This window comes from Anabrus simplex, chromosome 4 (genome assembly GCF_040414725.1).
Source record: "Anabrus simplex isolate iqAnaSimp1 chromosome 4, ASM4041472v1, whole genome shotgun sequence".
Taxonomy (NCBI): domain Eukaryota; kingdom Metazoa; phylum Arthropoda; class Insecta; order Orthoptera; family Tettigoniidae; genus Anabrus; species Anabrus simplex.
In genome coordinates, this window is record NC_090268.1 from 28,201,681 (window position 1) to 28,221,753 (window position 20,073).

The 20,073-nt window shown below is 39.6% G+C and overlaps 1 protein-coding gene across 3 annotated transcripts in view; it reads left to right on the forward strand.

Moving 5' to 3' along the window:
• Window positions 1-20,073, forward strand: part of LOC136871587 (DNA ligase 4) — a 202,351-nt gene that overhangs the window by 63,156 nt on the left and 119,122 nt on the right. For all 3 annotated transcript variants that reach the window (XM_068227154.1, XM_068227157.1, XM_067145024.2), the window contains exons 4-6: window positions 5,169-5,323; window positions 12,995-13,170; window positions 16,162-16,373. In XM_068227154.1, coding sequence (XP_068083255.1) covers window positions 5,169-5,323; window positions 12,995-13,170; window positions 16,162-16,373 — 543 coding nt within the window. The remainder of the gene's footprint in view (window positions 1-5,168; window positions 5,324-12,994; window positions 13,171-16,161; window positions 16,374-20,073) is intronic.

Below are 20,073 nucleotides of genomic sequence, written 5' to 3' on the forward strand. Positions count from 1 at the left end.
AGCATACAGATCGTTACATGTCATAATGAGGCTACTTAAAGGATGCAACAAAGAATTAAAAGAAAAAAGTTACTTGAGTATGGTTCGTCCATTATTGGAATATGCAAGCAGTGTTTGGGATCCTCGCCAAGAATACCTAATAAAAGAAATAGATAGTGTGCAGAGGAAAGCAGCAAGATTTGTAACAGGGGATTTCAGGAGAAAGAGTAGTGTATCAGAAATGTTAAAGGAACTTGGGTGGGAAACTTTAAGAGAAGGGAGAAAACTAGACTTATAGGATTATATAGAGCCTATACAGGAGAAGAAGCATGGGGAGATTTCCGTGAGAGGCTTCAGTTGGAAAATAATTATATTGGCAGGACTGACCACAAATATAAAATTAGAAGGAATTTTAGCAGAAGCGATTGGGGTAAATTTTCATTCATTGGGAAGGGTGTGAAGGAGTGGAACAGTTTACCAGGGGTAGTGTTTGATCCTTTTCCAAAATCTGTACAGATATTCAAGAAGAGAATAAACAGCAACAGAGAAACTAAATGAAGTGTTAGAGGGCATTCGACCAGTGCAGGTTACCGTAAAAAAAAAAAAAAAAAAAAAAAAAAAAATGTGTGTGAATAAATTAATTCCATCCCCTGGTCCATGGAGTTTGGACAGCCAAAGTAGGGGACTGCCTGTAGAGGTGAAGTACAGTGGGGACTTCGAGGGCCCTGGGACCGCTACGGTAGCTGTGAAGGCCCTTCAGGAACTCTGAAAAGTGGTGGCAAAAGGGGCTCTGATTAAGACGCAGCAGGTCGTTATGCTTTTTAGGTTCCAGAACGGGTAAAAAAAGGTAAAAAAGTAAATAAATGCAATGTAAATATTAATCTTATACCAGTTGTATAGTATCATTTGAAGTAATTCCACATACTGTATATGAGTTGACTATATTTGTAAGTAGTACAGGAGATATTATAAGTAGAATTTTGTAAACAATATAAATTTATTAGGGATGAGCTGTGTGTTTAATAGAAAACATTGTTAGCGTAAATTGTATAATATTGTATTATAGGAAAATTTTCTTCTCTTGTTAATTTAATATTTTGTGCTTGACAATAATGTATTTTAGTGTACCATTTGCCACCGAGGTAGACACCTCATTTGCAAATAAAGAGATTTTGATTTGATTTGAATATTGTGGAGAGTGTTTCCCGCGCTCACACATAAACATACGCACGCCGCACTGAGGCACTCAGTGTTGGCTTGGCAGCTGTTGAGAATGGAGCTCCCATTGGATGTTACTGCCAAGTGCGCACAGTTATTTGGTTTTGAATGCAAAAGGTACTGAACCGATTGAAATCCATCGCCAATTGACGGAAGTGTATGGTGAGTCATGCATGGATGTCAAAAATGTTCGTAAGTGGTGTAGAGAGTTTGCAGCCCGTCGGACTGAAATTCACAGTGAACGAACAAAGGAGTGGGGGACCGTCAATTTCCGTCGAGACAGTCGTGAAGGTTAAGCAAATCATGCGTGAAGATCGGCGGATCACCCTGGATGATCTCTGCACTTTGGTTCCTGAGGTTTCACGAAGCTACGCTCACAACTTCCTGAACAGCATGGTGACGAGCTGGTATGACATGGGCATACAAAAACTATCACAGCGTCTACAAAAATGCATCGACCGAAATGGTGGTTATGTAGAAAAATAGCTAAATGTTCAAGCTGTAAAATGATGTAAACCATTGTAGAAATAAACAGGTCTATGTATTTATAAAAATACGGGAGACCTTATTTTTGGGATTACCTTCGTAATTATGAAGTTTATAGTATGTAAAGTATACCATATCAACAGTGTTTAAAAAAATGAACAATGGTTGTTCAGAGGTTTTGTAATGGTGATTGTGAATAATTTGAAATGACCCCTTGGTCACTAATATTATTGATACATCTAGGAGGGTGCTATTAAGAACCTCCCAGATTTCTCAGATGTTTCACATAAAATTTACGCATTGTTCCTCTGGCGCCGATTAACAGTCCAACAAGTTTAACGGTGGGAATTCTGTAGGAGTGTATGAAATATTCTGTTGTTGGCTCATAAATGGCTCTCTTTTTCTGGTCTGTCTCTTCAGGTTGGCTGGAGCTCACTTCAAATCCAAGATCACAGTGCTATCCTCCCTGTGGCTATTAACCCAATCGTTTCAGGTTGAATGGTCCCACACTCTCTCTTAGAAATCAGATGTAAATCACCTCAACACGAGTAAGCCTTCTGTTTGGAACTACTGTGCACCGCTCTGATGTAAATGTCATAAATGGAACAGAAACCAGAATTTTACAGCTTATAAATCTCATATTTTGTCCCATATTGCCATTTTGTTTATTCTTTTAGCTTAAGATGTTCCATAATCGGAATGAAACATGTTCTATCTATTTAGTATACACCTAGAGATTAAGCTAGATTATGTCATGTAAACAATAAAACTGTTATAAGAAATTGACAAGTATTGGAAGGTGGGATTCTCCTTATAACTTAACCTTTGTAACCAGAATTTTCACACACAACTTTCAGTGAAGCATTCAAAATAATTGTACTCAACAACAATGATGTTACAACGAAGATTTTATGTGGTAAATCTCGAAACATTTGTGTATATGTAGAGGCACTTCACACTACACATTGTCTCTCGAAAAATTGGGATCTTGATATATTTATCTTTGCTCCAATATAATTGGATGTGAGGCTTACGAACCTGGGACATCAAAATGCAGAAGGTAAAAAATAGGCCTTAATTTCATCCTCATTTTTTCATTTAATTTTTCACCGTCTTTTTCCATGTGGGTTCGATAATTATTCCATAGCGTAAATATTTCTTTCCCGTGCAATGTGGGAAACGACATGTCTATAACCTCAAAGAATACAGACAACTGCAATACAGAATTATCTAAATATTTGTCTCTCAGTTCTCCTGATACTCCTGGAGAGCCCATAAAGTGATGAATAATTGGTTGGTTATCTCTAATACTAACCCACATCCAGTCACTGTTTTGGTTTCGCATGCGGGGCTTTAGGTACGATTTCACAGTCTCTCATATCAGATGAACTGTCACTTTCACTTAAAATCTCTTCTTCAATGTTATCATAATTGCCATCACTGTCCTCTGAATCTAAAACACTTTCAAATAACTCAGCAATAGCAGTACTGTCATTTGCTTATACTCTGCTTGGAGACATGACTAGGAGAATGACTGATGCCTGATGAAATGTTTGTGCTTTCAGAGGCTACAATTGGGCAATAAATAAAGGTGTAAGTTCATAGAAGGAGAGCTGTAAACAAGCCACATTCCTGTTCTATTTGTAGAAGTTCGCAAAAGGGAAACGCTTGCAAGGGTGATAAAAATATAAGCTAGTTCACACAACTCGGCGTGGCGCATGAATGTTTATTGTAAACTGTACATTTCAGTTTTGTTCCATATTGAAGTGCAATTATAATAAATAAATTGACAAGGGACCTTTCCAGTACAATATACTAGGGCTGTTATTTTTTTTTTTAAGTTCCGATAGGCCATAAATAATAGACGTATTGAGGTAACGAGATGATTTTATTACCAAAAGATTTGTACATTCTTACTTCTTTTTCTACATAGTCACCATGAAGGTTGAGGCATTTGTCATAACGAGAGACCGGTTTTCCTATACCCTCTGCAAAAAAGTCTGCCACCAGTGAGCTCAGGTAGGTCCTTACAGCGTCTTGAAGCTCTTCGTTGGTAGCGAAGCGTTGTCCACCTAACTATGCCTTCATTTCTCAAAAGAGGTGATAGTCACTGGGTGCTAGGTCAGGACTGTAAGGTGGGTGGTCAAAGACTTCCCACTTGAATTTTTGGAGAAGTTCTTTGGTCACATTTGCACTATGCAGTTGTGCATTGTCATGGATCAGAACCACGCCAGATGAGAGCATGCCTCTTCGTTTGTTTTGTATCGCTCTTCGGAGGCGACGTAGGGTCTCACAGTAGACTTCCTCATACGACCTGGGTGACAGCCGTAAATGCATATCAGTATTGATTGATTGAATTGATTGATGCCTGATTGTGTATTTAGCATCCCTATAGCTCTGTAAATGCATTTACATCTATATTATTCTTGTGCATTTTTATAAAAATAAAAATTTGTATACATTTACCAGGTGTATGCCTAAGTCTTTTCTCATTTCACTAAGAGATTATGCCAGCGAGCAGTACGCAGCGTATGAATTTGACATGTACATCAGTCAGTTTGTTTGTCTGACATTGACCTACCAACACACACAAGTTGAGTCTGCCGAACACTAGCGTCTTTGTTGTATCGTTTAGTGACCATGTCAACGTTTGTGCCTGAATAGAACATTTGCAGCACGCATTGCTTTTCTTATTTAATCAAAAGAAAAAAGGCTGTGGAAAGTCATTGTTTGCTCGTAGAAACACATGGTGAACACGCTCCATCGATTAGAACATGTGAGACATGGTTTCAAGAGTTTAAACATGGTGATTTCAATGTGAGAGACAATGCACGCTGTGGTAGCGGTATTGTGTATTATGAACTCTTGAAGCCCAGCGAAACTGTTAATGCACAACACTATCGATAACAGATGATTCATTTAAATCACACATTGATCAAAAAACAATGAGAATGGGCCAGAAGACATGGCAGAGTGATTTTGTTACACGACAATACTCCGTCTCACACAGCAAAACCAGTGAAAGACACCTTGAAATAGCTTGGATGGGGCATCCTTCCGCAACTGCTGTACTGCTCTAACCTGGCGCCATCTGACAATCACCTCTTCGCATCAATGGGGCACGCGCTCGCAGACCAGCACTTCAGCAATTTTGAGGAAGTTGGAAACTGGCTCAGCGAATGGTTTGCCACAAAAGACAGGCAGTTTTTCTGGCAAGATATTCATAACTTACCTGAAAGATGGGCAAAGTGTGTAGAAGTCGATGGCCAATATTTTCATTAAACAAAAAATGAATTTCCCTTGAAAATTACGTGTTTTCTTTACCACAAAAACTGGCAAAAACTTGTGCATACATCTGGTACATTTATATTGCACAGTGAGTTAGGCATTGATTAATGAAATGGAAAGGGTAAAATCTTCATGAAACATTTTCTGGGAATCCTGTTCTCAACACTGAAAATGTTTTTTTTTTACCTTCCTTTTAGGGCTCCTCGTTCAGTTGGTGGTGCAGCTGGTGACTTTGCAGACGTAGCTTACTGGGTGTTGAAGAAGTATTGTCCCGATAAGGGTGACTTCTCTGTTGAACAGGTGAACTCTCATCTGAATAATGTTGCTATGCACAATGCAGCCAATGATCGAAGTGAGTATTTGTTTCATATCAAGTGAATGTGGACTGCTCTCTTCCTCATGTTATTTCCTTATTGTGCCAGGATGTAACTGATCAGTAAGCGGTTTGCATTTTATAAAGTTTATTGAAAGTGAAAGGAAAGTGGAAAATTGTTCTTAGATTTTTGCATATTAATATCATAGCATCCAAACTAGTTGGCCGCGGCTGTGAGCTTGCATCCGGGAGATAGTAGGTTCGAATCCCACTATCGGCAGCCCTGAAAATGGTTTTCCATGGTTTCCCATTTTCACACCAGGCAAATGCTGGGGCTGTACCTTAATTAAGGCCACGGCCGCTTCCTTCCAATTCCTAAGCCTTTCCTATACCATCGTCGCCATAAGACCTATCTGTGTCGGTGCGACGTAAAGCCCCTAGCAAAAAAAAAAAACCTAGTTGGCCGCGTTGTTAGGATTGTGCAGCTGTGAGCTTGCATTCGGGAGATGGTGGATTTGAATCCCACCATTGGCAGACCTGAAAGTGCTTTTCTATGGTTTCTCATTTTCATACCAGGTTGTATCTTAATTAATTCTTTCCTGTGGGTTGTGTAGTAGAATGTACTCGACTTTCAGACCGACTTCCTCTGCCATCTGTCTGCTAGAAATATAACTTCTTGGAACCAGTGAATTCCCTACGCTTCCTAGATATAACTTACATGCACGGAGTGCTAAAATAAAGTGTTTGTTATACGTTTTCCTAGATAGAACAGACAACTGACTGAACATAAACACATTGCAGCAACATGGCTGCACATAATCAGTTGAGTGAAGAGTATATTTGTTACAAATTAGATTAATATGTTGACGAATGCAATGGTAGTGAGTTTGAAGTTGTAGGTATAATATTAAAAATGGTGTGGGAAGCAATTGGGACAGAAGATGAATCTGAGGTAAATCGAAATATGCTATGTTGCACAGGACAGGAAATGCTTCTTCAGGTACCGTCCCATGTTCAAATATTAGGCCTACTTGGACTATGGGGCCTCTATGTAATTGCATAATATTTCAACTAATGTCAATTTATCTTCCAATCCTTTTTGGTGAAAAATAGTTTATAATTTGTACAGTATGATCCAGAAGCTGTTTGATTTTCTATCTAAAAATCTTCATCCGACAGATCGTGAAAATGAAATTAATTGGGGGATTTACGGTGAAGTAGCCTACTGTGTTCTCTGCATTACCAAGAAAATAAGAGCCCCATCAGGTCGAGCAATTCAGACTGACTTTAAGAACAAGCAATTTAACATGTTGGATGCTTCTTAATGTATCATTCCGAACTGGAGGGTTCCTGCGTGTAATTAGGTTATCTCATTGTATCATTTTAGAATAAGTATAGTATATTTTCCCTTCTTGCAAAATTTGAAACTGCTATCTTAAGTGGTTTTTACAGAATGAATTATTTACTGACGGTACTCCACAACTGTAACTGACAAGCAAATTATTACTGTAGGTTTTGCCAGTCAGTGAGTCAAAGATAGTCTGTGGGAAAGGATTAAGGCCATGGCTGTTACCTTTCCAGTCCTACCCCCTTCCCATCCTTCCATCACCCAAAACCTTCAGTGAGTTAGTGTGACGTTAAACCATTAGCAGAAAAATTATTATAATATGGCAATCGTCTTTCTATGAACAAGGTCACAAGTTTGAATATGAGTATAGTTGGCTGACATTTTTAATGTGAGATGTCAGAACTATCATGCAGTCTCAGTTGTTCCAATAATTTATAAAATATTTGGATCACTTTTGTACATTTGACTTAACAACTGTTTTGAAACTCATAATCTCCTATCCAACAGTCAGTTTGGGTTTTGACAAGGTAAATGTACTACTATTACTACTGCTGTTCTTGAAATTGTTAATCAGATATTAACAGTTTTTGAAAACAAGCAGGCTATCTCTTTGGTGTTATGTGATGTAAGTAAAGCTTTTGATTGTATTAATCATGAAATTTTACTTACAATGCATGAGACGTATGATGTCGAGTATCTCTCAGTGCTCATACTTAAATAACAGATACCAGTTTGCCTCGATTTGAAATAGGTATTCCACTTTGAAGAAAGTTACAACTGGTGTGACACAGGGCTCTGTCCTGGGTCCATTTTTATTCATTCTGTCGATCAATAATTTACCCCCAAAATGTCACAGCTCATGCTCTTTGTCACCTGCAGTGGGACAGCCAAGATTTTGTAAAGTATTCATTTATTGTTTAATTGGACCTTTTGAACTGCAAAATTAACTGAGTGCAAAATTGTTTTGTGTGTTGTATAAATATATCTCCTTCAAAGAAAATTATTTAGGTAACTGGAAGAAATTTTGTATAAGATATCTGGGGTTATGTAATTATATGTTCTAGGATATCATGAACATTTAAGGACTAAATTTTCTGATGTTGTTGCAAAATTTTGGTTTTATAGAAGAATCTATTGTGTAATTGTGTTTTGAAATTGAACGCAAGTTGCTATTTGCTTTATGTCGCACTGACACAGATAGGTCTTTTGGCGATGATGGGATAGGAAAGGCCTAGGAAGTGGAAGGAAGCAGCCGTGGCCTTACAAAGTTTTGTGGCATTTTCCTGTGGATAGGATTCTCAAAATTTCCTGTAAACTTGTGCAATATTGCTACAGGCGTGGCCTCTCCGTCCGCCACTCTCAATCTCCAACGTTGGGTTGAGTCAGCTTGCGTAAGCTGTATGACTTCACCAGACCGGAGCCTCGGGAAGGGGAAGGCTAGTGCCCATTGGTCTGAGACCACTGTATGTTCCAAAAAGTCTAAATATAATTATATTGGCTAAAATTCTGGAGGCCGGAGCTCCCATTTGGTTATAGATTTTTTGATTTAAGGTAAAATAAACAGACAGAACACTTCTCCCTCGCCCATTCTATCCCCTCTATTTCCTCTCCTCTGCCTGTTGTGCAATCAGATCCCGTGACCATGCACAGATACAACATCAGACAGAGAACAACTATCAGTACAGCAGATAGCAGTAAGTAAGTCAGCTGTGGGAAGGAAGCAGGTTGTGAGTACACTTAAGAACCAACCATACATGACAGTTTGACCAATTCTGCAAATTACATATTTTTATATTTTTCTCTTCCTTCCATATTTTAGACATTACAACAGTGCACAGAATTTTTTTCATCTCCTCCAAGTAATATATGGTCTGTTGTGTCTGACAACAGTATAAGAAATCCCCTTCACTTCACAGCAAGTACACCGTTGATATTATTCCCACATTTTTTACTTTTACAAAAGTTCTAATTTCTGGTTGTTTTATAAGAAGATATTTAAAGATTCAAGACTCTGTGAAAAATACAAGCAACAATTATAAGTGCAATTTTCATTAGTAACGTGTTACTCAAAGAGGAGGTGATGCTACACACCTGAAGGAAAAATACAAATTATAAGACTCCATTTACTTTGACAAGGATAACGTGTTTTAATTATGTGTTTGTTAATTGTGTAGTGTTTTTTAGGACCTATTCTTTGTGTTATTTTTAGTCTGTACTATGGGAATGCTGCTGATAATGTCCACGTAGGACGAAAAATGTGTTGAAAAGGTGGCTCTTTAATATGATAAAATTATATTTATATATACCACTGCAAGTGCCGTCATTGACCGCTACATTGTTGTGGTCTCAACAGATGTGGAAATGACTAGCTCATGGGCTGAGAGATTTCCATATCTGAAAGTTTCCACGAGCTTCGAGTCACCAACATATCTCAAAGGCATTTTTGGGCATCATCAGCCATTGTTCCTACACTCTAAGTTCAAAATAGCCAGGATTCTGTGTATTTGTTTACTGATAAAATACTTAAAATTGTTAAGCTAACATGGATTCTATTTAATAAAATATGTTTTTGTGTAAATATATGGTATTTAATAGAAACCATAATTTAAATGATATTATAGATACTAAAAATCCTTTATACGATCAAATCCCACAATTATTAAAAATATTAAAAGTAGAAGAAAGCATCTTCCAAAATGTTAATAAATCGGCACACGTAAAAGCTCTGCCCACAGAAAAGAACCCTCCTCCGAAAACAGCCAATACCTCATCAGCCCATCCCTCCTCAATCCATAGCCCTCCGCGTAACACACACAGATACAACACGAGGTGCACAAAGTTAGCCACAGCCGAACAGAAAGTATCACTAGAGCAAGCCAGCCACTAGAGAGGTGAGGGCGTGAGTATGAGCCAGCTCAGTTCACACAAACTTCGCGACTAAGACACATTTTCCTCATTACAGACTCTCAATCAACTAACATCCAATAAATTGAAGCAACAGGACTAAAACACTTTGTCATAACGATTTTGAGAAGTCCCCACTTTAAACCTACATAGTGTCCATAATTTTAAGCACCACAAGTAATATCTCACAAATACACCAACAAAATTTAAGTCCCAAGGCGACACTCAAGTTTGAGAACATTCCAATGAGAGCATGCAAATCGGATATTCAAGATCACACAATCCAACCAACCAGGAGAACATGCTTATTGGATATTAAAGACTGAACAATTTAAATCAACTAATGTCATCCAAAAGTCATAAAGCAGAGCAATTTAGGTTTTTAATCTAATGTTCGCTGGGCTGAGTGGCTCAGACGGTTGTGGCGCTGGCCTTCTGATCCCATCTTGGCAGGTTTGATCCTGGCTCAGTCCGGTGGTATTTAAAGGTGCTCAAATACGTCAGCCTCATGTCGGTAGATTTACTGGCATGTAAAAGAACTCATGCGGGACAAAATTCCGGCACCCTGGCATCTTTGAAAACCGTAAAAGTAGTTAGTGAGACGTGAAGCAAATAGCATTATTATTATTTATCTAATGTTCAACAAGTGTAGACTCACTTTTTTTAAACAGAATAATTGTATGTAATCTAAATGTTTTTAATATATATAGCACATTTCACTAGTCAAAATAATTCAAATCAGCCGGATGTTTCCACAGACCATATATTTACACAAAAACATATTTTATTAAATAGAATGCATGTTAACTTGACAATTTTAAGTATTTTATCAGTAAACAAATACCCAGGATTCTGGCTATTTTGATCTTAGAGTGTAGGAACAACGGCTGGTGATGCCCGAAAAACATGTCCTGTTAAGACATAATAATGTAAAGATTTGTATGTAAATCAATAAAAACATACAGTATTGAAATGGTGGACTTTCAAAAAACTTTTAGAAAGGCATACAGTATGTTGCTCAATACGGACCCAACGATGAGATGTATAACGTGTAATATCTCGAAGGGCCAGCCACTTGTATATAAGGCGATGCACAAGTACAAGGTCAATTCAGTCAGTTGGTGTGTGTGGACTTAGTGTGAGCGAAGAACAAAGGGTGAGCTATGTCAGTTAGTGGCTGAGTGTGAGTGCAGCCTGGGTTGAGAGTGGCAGTCTGTTGGAGTGTCTGTCTGTGGGAGCTGAGGAGTTGTTCTGTATTCCTGGCAATGTGTTTATGTGTCTTTTGGACCTGCTGCTGGAAGGGAACATTGAGTGGAAGAGAACACTGGAATGTCGGCACGGGGCTGTGAAGACAGCGGATACTATCCTGAACTGCGAGACTGTCGTGCACGGCCTGCGAACTGTGGGCTGTGATGGTGGCAACCAGAGGACTGGGGGACTGTGTGAGACTGTAGTGCGAGTGTGTATTAGTGTAAATAAACAGTGAGAGTAAGAGAGAGCGTGCTGTGTAATTGTCTCTCATGAGCATAAGTTGTGACCTTGGCAATCCTGTGCGTACCCCCTGTGCACCCACAGTATCTCCTGTCTGTCATAAGAGGCGACTAATAGTGGCGAGCAAGGGATGATGAAATTGGAACCGTGCGATTTCTTGTAATTTTTTTTGCTTAACATCGCATCAACAGCGATAGGTCTTATGGTGACGATGGGACAGGAAAGGCCTAGGAATGGGTCGACGTTACTTGCGATTAGTACCATTAAGTGAAGAACGCCACGGGATTGTGCGTTGCCCATGATTAGTACCACTATGTGTGGACCACCATGGGTCTGCATTGCCTGTGAGTAGTGCCTTTATGTGTGACATACCACAGGTCTACATTACCTGTAATTAGTACCACCATGTGAGGAACACCATGTACATGGGGCTTTCTCTTGTTCGCTAGACCATCCATATAATCTGTACGATTTGTGGTATTTGGGAGAATGGATCTCTGCGAATTAGAGAGCGAGAACCTAGCCTTAGATGCCAGATGTACCAAGTTTGAAAGGGCTTATCACTCGTGTCGTAGTATCTATTCATCGAAGTGCCTCTCCAACAACCTCAAACTCAGACACTAGAACTCTGTCATCAGACCATCTGTTCTGTATGCTTCAGAGTGCCTTGTAATGGCCAGGAAGAGCCCACTCAGAAAGCTGGAGTTAAAAGAGAGGAATGTCCTGAGGAGGATATTAGGACCAATCAGAGAGGAAGGAGGCATTTAAAGAATCCGCCATAATGATAAACTGTATGAACACCAGGAGGACATCGTCACGTGTATAAGGAAAAGGCGCCTAACCTTTTATGGACACTTGGCCCATCTGGATTCCGAAAGACTCACCAACAGGATATTCACAGTAACAGGAAGAGGCAAGGCTTCTACGAACAAATGGATCACGTCAGTTAAGTCGGATATGGAACAATTAGGTATCCCACTGGGACAAACTTATGACCGAATACTGTTCCGTCAAGCCATCCGACACGGTGTTTTCCCAACGTCCCTTACAAGTAAGAAGATTACAGGAACTAAGTGAACAGAGGAGAGAAAGCTGGCTCATGGTCAGCAAATGAAGGAGTATTGGAAGAAGAAGAAAGCAACAACTTTACCGAAGAGTAGATACGAGCCCCATGGTCCTCAGTAGGCCTAAATGACAAAGAAGAAGAAGGAGAATAATGAGTCTATGTTACCTGTGATTAGTACCACTATAGGAAGAGCACCATGGATCTGCTTTACCAGTGATTAGTACAATTATGTGGGGCCGGCGACCTGGATTTTGGACCCCTTTGAACAACGAGCATCATCTCAGAATATGAGGCATGGTAAATTTGGATCCACTGACTGTTTTGGATTCATGGTAATGTTTTGATCATCATTCGTTTTAGATTTTAGTCAGTGGGTACATTTTGAAGTTTTAATTATTGTTTCATTTTGTTGCACCTTGTACCATTAGGGGCTGATAACCTAGCTGTTATGCCCCTTTGAACAACAATCATCATCATCAACCCTGTGTGTTACGTGTAGTGTTAGTAATAGGTAATCAATTTTAGAAGTAGAACACTACCAGCTTCTGTCTTAATTTATTTACCCAGCCAACATGTCACAGTATTATATCATAATCATTGAAATGTCATAAACAAAGTAGTTATTACTGTAATTGTCGTTTTCTTTTGTTCATATCATAACCAATGTCACATTCCAATTAATACTATCACTAATGAAACTTTCTCCCCCTATTCCTTCCTAGAAGTTAATAATTGTTCATCCATGTAAAAAGCTTTTGCGGGCCATTCGTTATCTCCACGTTTTTCAGGTTTCTGTAGATGCCTAATAACAATGTTTTTTCCTTCTGAATAAAGCAGTCACAACAAGTCACGTTGAATAGAATTTATCAGTCATCACACCGTTATTTCTGTATTATTTCAGGGCAGATGGAAGCCGAACTCGTAAGTTTGTTGCAGAACATGCCTGCTACGGACCAAAAATGGCTCATCCGAATGTTACTTAAGGATATGAAGTTGGGACTTGGGCAGAATTCTCTTTTACGGCTTTATCATCCTGATGCAAGGGAACTGTACGATGTGTGTAACAATCTGGAGAAGGTATGTCATTTTCTTTGATATCTTTGTAAAATGATGTTTATACAGAGGGGTCTAGATAAACGTAGACACTCTTTACTAGTTAATATCTTTGGAACAAAATGACATACCATTGCAATTCTTGCACAGTAGCACAGTCCATTGTTTTCACAACAGATGATGGTCACAAGAATGGTGCGATAATATTGGCGTGCGTTTTCCAGCAGATGACAGTGCAGCAATGAATGAAGTAAGATTGTTGGTTTGACCAACGCAAGACCGTATTGAAGTGGTACTGGAAGTATGAAAACATGATGGAGGTACAATGGCAATGGCGTAATGTGTGCGGAATCCAGCCACCAACACGTACAACAATTTATCATATTTGGGATAAATTTGAAGCCAATGGTACTGTTCAGGATGTGCATAAGAATAGGTCTGACCGACCAAACACATCAACTCCAGCTTCCAGCGCTGCTGTGTTGCAACATTTTACTAGGTCATCTAAAAAATTTGTGAATCAGGGTGCACGTGAAAGTGGGGTAAGCCAATCAACCGTACGACGACTTCTGAAGGCTGCAAAGTGGAAAATGTACATTCCAAGATTGCTGCATGCTATGAATGAGGATGACCCGGATTGAAGGATGGAGTACTGCGTGTGGTTTGAAGGCATGCTTTGCGAGGATGAACGGTTTGCAGGGATGTTTCACCGGCATTGACGTTGTTTGACTGCTAATGGGGGTCACTTTGAACACATAAAATAACCTTCCCCCTCCCCCATGCAAGAATTGTAATGGTATGTCAGTTTGTTCCATTAATATTGACTATCAAAGAGTGTCTACATTTTTCTGGACCCCTCTGTATTTATACTTATACTTAAGGTTAAGAATATAGATGGAGAACAGAACTTATCAGGTACTAATGCAGTTGATAGGTACTCAGCTTGTTCAAAACTTTTGGTGTAGTATCCCTTGGTGAAAGAGAGGAGAAGAGTAGCTTTTGAGATTTTTATGTTCCTGGATATTGCTGGGGCAAAAACGTACAGCATTTGGTATGTGTTGTTAAGGCCATATGCTTCTGTGGATGCGATGTACAACCTTCGAGGCCTCAGAGCAGAAGGATGGGAGGAGAATACTAAATGTTTGAGAATTTTGGTAGTAAGACAACTGTTGAAATGGTTTGGTGGATTTGAACATGAATTATTTGCTATTCTCACTCTGCAGAATTTGGTTTTTGGTTAGCTTTTCTACCTCAGCATTTCTAATTTTCTAGCAGATGAGAGCACACTGACATGGTGGTCTAGCCACTAAACTTCTACCCAAGTGCCCCAGGCTTAAATCCAACTACTTCTAGTCAGGAGTTTTGATGGAACCAGCACATGGTAGTACAAAGTTGGCAGGGCATCTAATCTTTACCTTTTGCACTCTTATATGGAGTGCAGCTCGACATTAAAATACTACAAGTTATAAGAATCATTGTGAAAACCGTAAATTATAAAATTTATTTTTCTTCCACCTATTCAATACAATCAATCATAAAATCAAATCATTAAAATATGAGTGGTACATGTTTCGCCCCTTTTAAAGGGCATCATCAGCTCAAAACCGAACCAGCTACCTGTTTAAAAAACCTATGACTATTAAAAGAATTGTTAATAACATTTAATAATTTAACTTAATATATAGGCGTTACATAAGAAACTAGATTAGATACGAGAAGAATTAACATATTGATGGCCAAGGCCATAGTCAAATGTAAGATATGACTTCATTAAACTAAATGGTACAAAATTACAATGACGAGTAATGCTCCAAATTAAAATATTTCTCGAAATGAGAACTAACACAAGAATGTAGTATATGATCAAATATTACGCCAAAACTTAGTTGCGTTGGAATGTATTTCCTCATCAAGTCTAGGAGCATGTGATGGTCCCAACTCTTCACCAAAGACTGCTTGGCATTATCAAGGGTTCCGACTGACTTTGATAGCAGCAACGCACACAGTGGAATGGAGTGGTGTTGCAATTCCACCTCATTATATAGTGTAGGCTACGGTGCGCTGCTCGCCTATTGGTTCGCCATGTTGAGGGGGGCGGGTCGCTGATTGGCTCTTCTCCAACCAACGATTGAAGCATTAAGGAGCCCTATGTACGTCGACCTGCTTTGGTGGAGACAGGCAACAGATTACCCGTTGCGTTTTCTGATCTGCCTCACTTTTCCAGGAAGCAAAAATCCTGGCAATGTGACCATTCAATTAAAATTGAGATTAAGACCTCGCATGCCAAACTGCCTTATTCATAATACTATCTTTCGTTGTCAAGTTTGAGCTCGTTATTTCCTATAACCCTCCCTTGTCCATGCCTTTACTGCTACCTGCTTAAAATAGACTAAAGTTGAGAAATATTCCTTTCACAGAAAGACACTGCATACATGTTGCAGCATATGCAATTTTGCCACAGAAACACATGTACCATTAATATGATATTCTATGGAAGGTGAAGAGATGACAAAAATATGTTTGGAATTAATCAGAAATATGAACAATATCTCAGAAAGGTCCAAAATGTGATTTTTAGGACAAAATAAATACCCTACATTTTCCTTTAGAAGACTTACGACAAGTCATAGAAATACTAATCATATTTGCCAGCTCTGATTTTTTTTTTTTTTTTTTAATTTCAACATAACCAGAGTCCAAGTAATTTTTCCTCAAAGTTTTGAACATAAATATGTAACATTAAAATATCTAACCACGTGCAATTTGGGCTCTAGCCGTTATTGTAGTGTTGTAGAGTTTGCTTATGTTGTGTTTAATTATTGAAGGAAAAGATTCAGAAAATATTATGTAACATTAGAATGCTCATTATAATTTTTTAAATCATGCTTATATACAGCATTTTGTAACCAACTTATTAATGTTTCAGCATAGAGGCATAATATATACTTTTTTAGGCTCAGATCTGCAAGTTCTAAGTTGTTTTAATAATACTAAAACCTTGTGTCCATTTTACAGATTTGCCGAGTATTGAGAGACCCATCTCAGAGGCTACATGAAGTCGAGGTAGAAATATTCTCTCCCTTCCGACCCATGTTGGCTGAACAGTGCGATGTTCAGAAAGTAGATGATTTTTTGAAACATCATCCATTCTGTTATGTCGAGACGAAATATGACGGAGAAAGATTCCAACTGCATTATAAGGATGGAACTTTCAAATATTTCTCAAGGTTGGTAATATGTTAGACTTTTTGTAGAATTTGTAAAGAAATCACACCTGAATGTGTGCCATAGTTAGTCAAACCAGTACATTCACATACTGATATGAATGTTGATCTTTTCTAAATGTTAGTCAACACTGATTTTTTTTCCCTGCTTTTAATGACTGCATTAAAAGCAGGGGAAAAAAAAAAGAAAAAAATCATGCATTAGCTGCCTCTGTGGATCAGCGGTAGAGTGTCGGCCTCCGGATCCCAAGATAGCGGGTTCAAACCCGGCAGAGGTAGTCGGATTTTTGAAGGGCGGAAAAAAGTCCATTCGACACTCCATGTCGTACAATGTCGGCATGTAAAAGATCTCTGGTGACACATTTGGTGTTTACCCGACAAAATTCATTAAATCTCAGCCATAGACGCCCAAGAGAGTTTCGGTTTACTCGGTCTGCCATCTAGTGGGGGCCTAGAGTAAAACGGAACGTCGAAATTAACGAGCAGACAGCCAGATGGCGTCAAATTGAAATGTCTGCACACGGTAGCTGAGGCCATACGATTATTATTTATTATGACTGCATTTTTCACTTGTGTGAACAGACAGTGGAAAAAAAATTTGCCATTTGAATGTTGGCTGGCAGTGTAGCATAGGTAGTGGTATACAACTCCTAATCAGTAGATTGCATGCCAAAGGCTAGGTTCTGTTCTAAACAGGCACATGATCATGTTCATGGTGATTCGTCTGCCAGATGGTGGGAATTTTTAGCCTTGAACAGACCCTGTAGTGATTTAGCAGGGGCACACTGTGCGCTGACACCATGTTTCATCCTTTCCTATCCTCGTTATAATCACAGAAACATACACACTTACATTATGATACTTCTCTCTACCTTGCTCACTTAAGATCTTGGTCCTTTATAACATATGCAGAATACTGTTTCTCGTTTTGTCTCATAGTAATACTGTATTTCTCTGAATCCAAGACAATCCCCACTTTTTCCTTCAAAAAAAGTTAATCAGGCTTAAAATGTGCTTTGTAAAATCATATGAATGCCTTTCTTGTATAGTACGCATTTTTAGACTGTCTTTGTCTTGATGCCAATGCCGGACATTGGCTTTAGTTATGCCATATTTTTTTGTGGCTGTACGACTGTTCTCTATTTCCACAGATTTAATGACCATTGACTTAAAATTGGCTTCATAATATCAAAGAGAACCCATTGAAAATTTGCCATTAATACCCAGTCCACGTGTCTCTGCAATACGATGATCCATCAGGAAAATATTCCTGCTGTCTGTAAAACTAAATTTTACTAAGCGTCAGGTACAGCAGAGGTGTTATGATTCTGCCACTGAGTAGCCGTGGCCTTTCTAAGACTCGCATGAACCGGGCGAATTAGCCGTGCGGTTGGGGGCGCGCAGCTGTGAGCTTGCAGCTGGGAGATAGTGGGTTTGAATCCCACTGTCGGCAGCCCTGAAGATGATTTTCCGTGGTTTCCCATTTTTATACCAGGCAAATGCCGGGGCTGTACCTTAATTAAGGCCACGGCCGCTTCCTTCCCATTCCTAGGCCTTTCCTGTCCCATCGTCACCATAAGACCTATCTGTGTCGGTGCGACGTTAAGCAAAAAAAAAAAAGACTTGCATGTTTTGATGCCATTCTCTCTTCAGTATTTCCCGAGATCCAGTGACGTTACACAGAGGCACTGTACAACCAGTTGCCACGGCTAGCGATGTATGATAAAGAGGCGGACGTTGATTGTCAATGAGTTGTGTGTGTGTGTGTGTGTGTGTGCGCGCGCGCGCGCGCGCGCGCGCGCGCGGTGAGGTGCGGGTGAGGATGGGGTTGAAAAGAAGCAGATTTGTTACCGTGGTAGCTGACAGTGGTGTTCATTACTGTTAGGTCGCGAATACAAGACGACCCTTGAATTTTCACATGAGATTCTGAGAAAAAATCGTTGTCTTAGATTCAGAGAAATACAGTATTTGGATGATGTGAACCCTGACTTGGGACAATAATTGGTCAGTCTCTCATCCTGTGGACCTGATGTTGGTTGTCCTCTTTCTGTTCAGCATCGTTCCAGTGTTTGAACAGTTTCCACTCAGACCACCGTCGCTCTCTCCTTTGGCCTACCATTTCATTCATATTTCTTTTCTTAAATACCTACTTGTGGCTTTGACATATTCTCAGTAGCAAATGGATGTGAGTGCTAATCAGCCAAGTGTTGTAGCTATCACACTTTAGAAGGATCCCATTTCTCGCTTGTTGACTGTTCAGTGCACTAGATCAACAGCGGTTTGGTATGTAGATAGATCTTAAGTGTTCCAAGAGCAGTCATACTTTTGGGATTGAAGCAGAGAGCTATGTTCAACTGTGAGGCGAGTACACTGTAGGTCATTATAAAGATGATGATTTCTGTTTAAAGAAATCAGATATCAAAATTGTGAACCCCTCTCTGCCATGGTACATTTCACAGTCACAAAGGATGAAGACTGTCAAAATTATGGTCTGGTTTGCATTATGACTCTGCACAGGAGAATGACAGATATGGTCCAGATGACATTTTGAAATTTTTACCATGTGAAAGAGACAAACTGCGGGGACTTACTTAATTTCCTCCCCTCTCCTTTATGTTTTCCAATGCTCTTGATTTTATTTTCCATGGATATCCTCCATTTATTGGTCTGATGACCTTTCAAGTAGAGAACTAGGCAACCATCACCTCCTAACACTAACCAGTGGAAAAAGTGAAAGAGATCCGAAGATTGTAGGTATCAGCTAAAGAAAGGGTAGGGCATGAAGAATGCGAAAACCATCAATACCCTAGGCCTCATAGACCTAATACTGTCAGGGTTGGATGCCTCATTTTGATTTCTTTGTGTATTTCATCCATGATAATGAGTAGGTTAGGTGATAGCACACTCCCTTCGAATTCTTTTGTCTCCTACTTTTGTACAGACTCTGTAGCTGCATTTACTGTACATATCTATTATGTTGTTGTTTGTCCAACCCTTGTCCCGTTTTTCTACGGGGTCGGGTATGTGGTGAGGTGAAATGAATCTGTTGTGGTGTGTTTTTATGACTGGATGACCGAGCTCGATAGCTGCAGTCGCTTAAGTGCGGCCAGTATCCAATATTCGGGAGATAGTAGGTTCGAACCCCACTGTCGGCAGCCCTGAAAATGGTTTTCCGTGGTTTTCCATTTTCACACCAGGCAAATGCTGGGGCTGTACCTTAATTAAGGCCACGGCCGCTTCCTTCCTACTCCTAGGCCTTTCCTATCCCATCGTCGCCATAAGACCTATCTGTGTCGGTGCGACGTAAAACAACTAGCAAAAAAAATGACTGGATGCCCTTCCTGATGTCAACCTCATGAGAGCAGTTAATGAGATGAAATGAATGACGTGATATATGATACTAGGAAGGGAGAGAGTGAAACCCGGTGCCGACATATAGCCTACTCCTGTCGATTAGCACCAAGGGGTCTGCTCAAGTCTTAACATCCCCATCCAACGGACGAATCACTATCAACAGCGTCATATGCCCTCACTCCACATGAGAACCGTGGACAGGTTTGGAATTTAATCCAGGCTTTTGGCACGCAACATGGTGATTAGAAATTGTATACCACCACCTCCCCTGCCCTACCGGCCAACATTCTGATGGTGAAAATTTTTTTGACCGACAGGACTCGAACCAGCTAACCTCGGTGTCAGACCG